The 2,644-nt window shown below is 39.0% G+C and overlaps 1 protein-coding gene across 1 annotated transcript; it reads right to left on the bottom strand.

The window, feature by feature from the left end:
• Positions 1 to 284: 284 nt before the first annotated feature.
• Positions 285 to 1,136, bottom strand: LOC106087735 (uncharacterized). The gene is made up of 2 exons (XM_013252876.2): positions 727 to 1,136; positions 285 to 643 (listed from the first exon to the last, which is right to left on the bottom strand). Exons 1-2 carry the CDS (start codon positions 737 to 739, stop codon positions 309 to 311), a joined length of 348 nt encoding a protein of 115 aa, XP_013108330.2. The 5' UTR covers positions 740 to 1,136; the 3' UTR covers positions 285 to 308.
• Positions 1,137 to 2,644: the final 1,508 nt, after the last annotated feature.

The following is a 2,644-nucleotide window of genomic DNA, read 5'->3' as shown; positions in this document are numbered from 1 at the left end:
TATGCGTTTGGAATATTCAAAAGGCGAAATATTCAAACATTAAAGCCCTAAAATAGATAACAAATTTTCATCAGTTTAACCCAATTTTTTTTTAGAAATGTGATACAGTTCTTTTTTCGTATATTCTTGCTTGACATCCTTTGCCACAACTTAACCCATTTGCATATTCTTCTTCCATTATATGCTACAGAATGCAATTACTTTTATTTTTAATCTTTTCAAATATTTTCAACTCATGAAATGTTATTAGGCGAAAATGGCACTTGGAGTTAAAGGAGAGCTGCAGCAGCATCATCACCACACAGCATCTAAACTTTCAAATTGGGTATGCATTCCGCTTCAAAATCAGGACAACTTGGTGGCATTTTCTGTGTCTCCCATTGCCATGAGGCGAACGATACACATGAGCCCAATTGCGGTTGGAAGCCATAACCGTTGGGACAACGAATGGGTATGGCATCAACGCCAACAGCAAGACACCGCCAATAACGTGTCGAATCAAAGAAATTGGCATAGACTTGACCAACTTCTGTCTGTGTCTTGCAGCCAGGACGTCCATTAAAGCTGGTGCTTTCAATATTTCCTGTATCAGCCAATGCGAGTAGTTGGCAGTCAGCAAGGACGAGGACAAACAGAATGGCAACTGCAACAGCAGGAAAGTGAAATATTATTTGTGCTAAAGCGACAAAACCATCTACGCCGACAGTGCATAGCAAAGAGACTTACATAAATATTTCATGATGTCTTGTTGTGGTTGTTGTTGTTGTTAGAGTTTGAGTTGGTGCAGTTGCCCGATGTTTGGTTAGAACTTGATTGGTTTTTTAAATGAATCTACCATGGCTTTATATACCATTGGCGATTTCATTTAATACTCGTCCTCATATGTCGATATCGATATCATTCAATGGCCAAGATAAGATGCTTTGCATTTACTTTTCTCTGTTTATCGTGCAGAGCAAAATTCTTGGGAATCCCACAAAATACACATACATCGATTTATGATAAATCTTTAATAAGAGTATTTGCAATATCTTCAAGCTATGGATTTTGATAAGCAATATGAGCATGAGACTGTGAGTGCGACTATAGTCCATAAGTATTTATGTTGCTGCACAAACATTTGAGTTTTATATAATTTATTACTGACTTCTAGGGGATATGTTTAGTCAACTATGAATGATAGACAAGCTTATGGGATATCAAATTTAATAAAAAAAAAAATAAAATCGTACATTTATTAATATTTTATATGTCATTTATAATGAAAATAAAATACAGTTGAACCTCGATTATCCGGCTCACTCGGCACCGAGCTTACCACGGAAAATCGATAAACACGGTTATTAGAGTTTTTTTAATGTCATTAGTTATGTATTTATATTGATTTCTTTCAATAACATACATAGTTCAATCATTTGCAAGCGTGTTTCGTTTCTAAAACGACACTACTTTCTATCGGGTCATGAGTCGCTCCCTGCACTATCTCTAACTTCCCGCGGAAACTTTTCTTTTCTTCTCCGTACCAGATCAGACACCTATATACGATATGAATCTTGTCAGCCTTAACTACGTTCTGCTGGCTCATGAGTCTATCCCTACACCTACTCTACTTTTCTGCAAAGACTTTCTCTTTCCAGTGTCTCATGTCAGGCATGACATTCATAGATGGGAACCTACTCAGCCCTAACTCCTTTTCATCGAGTTACGTTAGGTGGAGAGCTAATTTAATCCCTTCACCACGCTCTCTCGAATGTCCTTATCTAATTTACCTGCAACAACGTTTTCCCATATACGACTAAACTTCATTGATTGGAGACCACCGTAGCGCAAAGGTTAACATGTCCGCCCATGAGGCCCGCTCCGCTGCGCCTGCTTCAACTCTCTAATATCTTTTTAGGGTGGGGACACTTCGCCCTGAATCCGGATATCGAATTCGTGCCATTGAAGCCTATGACGCTTAAAGCGTTCGAATCCTTGCGAGAACATCGGACAAAGCGGTGTTTATCCCCTCCTAACGTTGGCGAAATTTGCGAGGTGCAATGCCATGCATGGTCATTTAAAAAAAATTTTCCCAAAGAGTTGTCGCACGACTATAAAAAAAGGTTCCTTATCATTGAGTTGAAACATGAATCGGAAAGCACACATTGATGTGTGAGAATTTGCCTCTTCTCGATTCCTGGTGGTAATGTTCTCATTAGGGGAGGAATGGCACCTCAGACATATGGACTCAAATATGGATATCATATTCGTGCTGCACTTCCAAATCCCTTTAATTTGAGCCCCATATTGCCATGGCCGGTAAATATGAACAGTTTGGAGAGTGTTTTGGGGTTGGGGCGGCCACCGGCACTTTGCACTGAAAAAAGATATCAAATATTTCTTTATTCCCAACGGAAATGAAATTTAGTTTAGGGGGTGCTTTAGGACGCACCCCAAAACCCTTGGCCCCAAAATTTGATATCAAATTCGTTTTCTACTCTCAAACACCTTTCATTTGAGTCCCATATTGTTATAATGGGTCGAATAAACCATTTGACGTATCTTTAGGAGGAAATGCGCCACCCAGACTTGAACGCAAATTTTAATGTCATATTCGTAATCTACTCCTAAATACCTTTCATTTGAGTCTCATATAGCCATGGTC

Source organism: Stomoxys calcitrans, chromosome 2, assembly GCF_963082655.1.
Source record: "Stomoxys calcitrans chromosome 2, idStoCalc2.1, whole genome shotgun sequence".
NCBI classification, from domain to species: Eukaryota; Metazoa; Arthropoda; class Insecta; order Diptera; family Muscidae; genus Stomoxys; species Stomoxys calcitrans.
The sequence above is the reverse complement of the archived record's forward strand: the minus strand, read 5'-3'. Positions and strand labels throughout refer to the sequence as shown.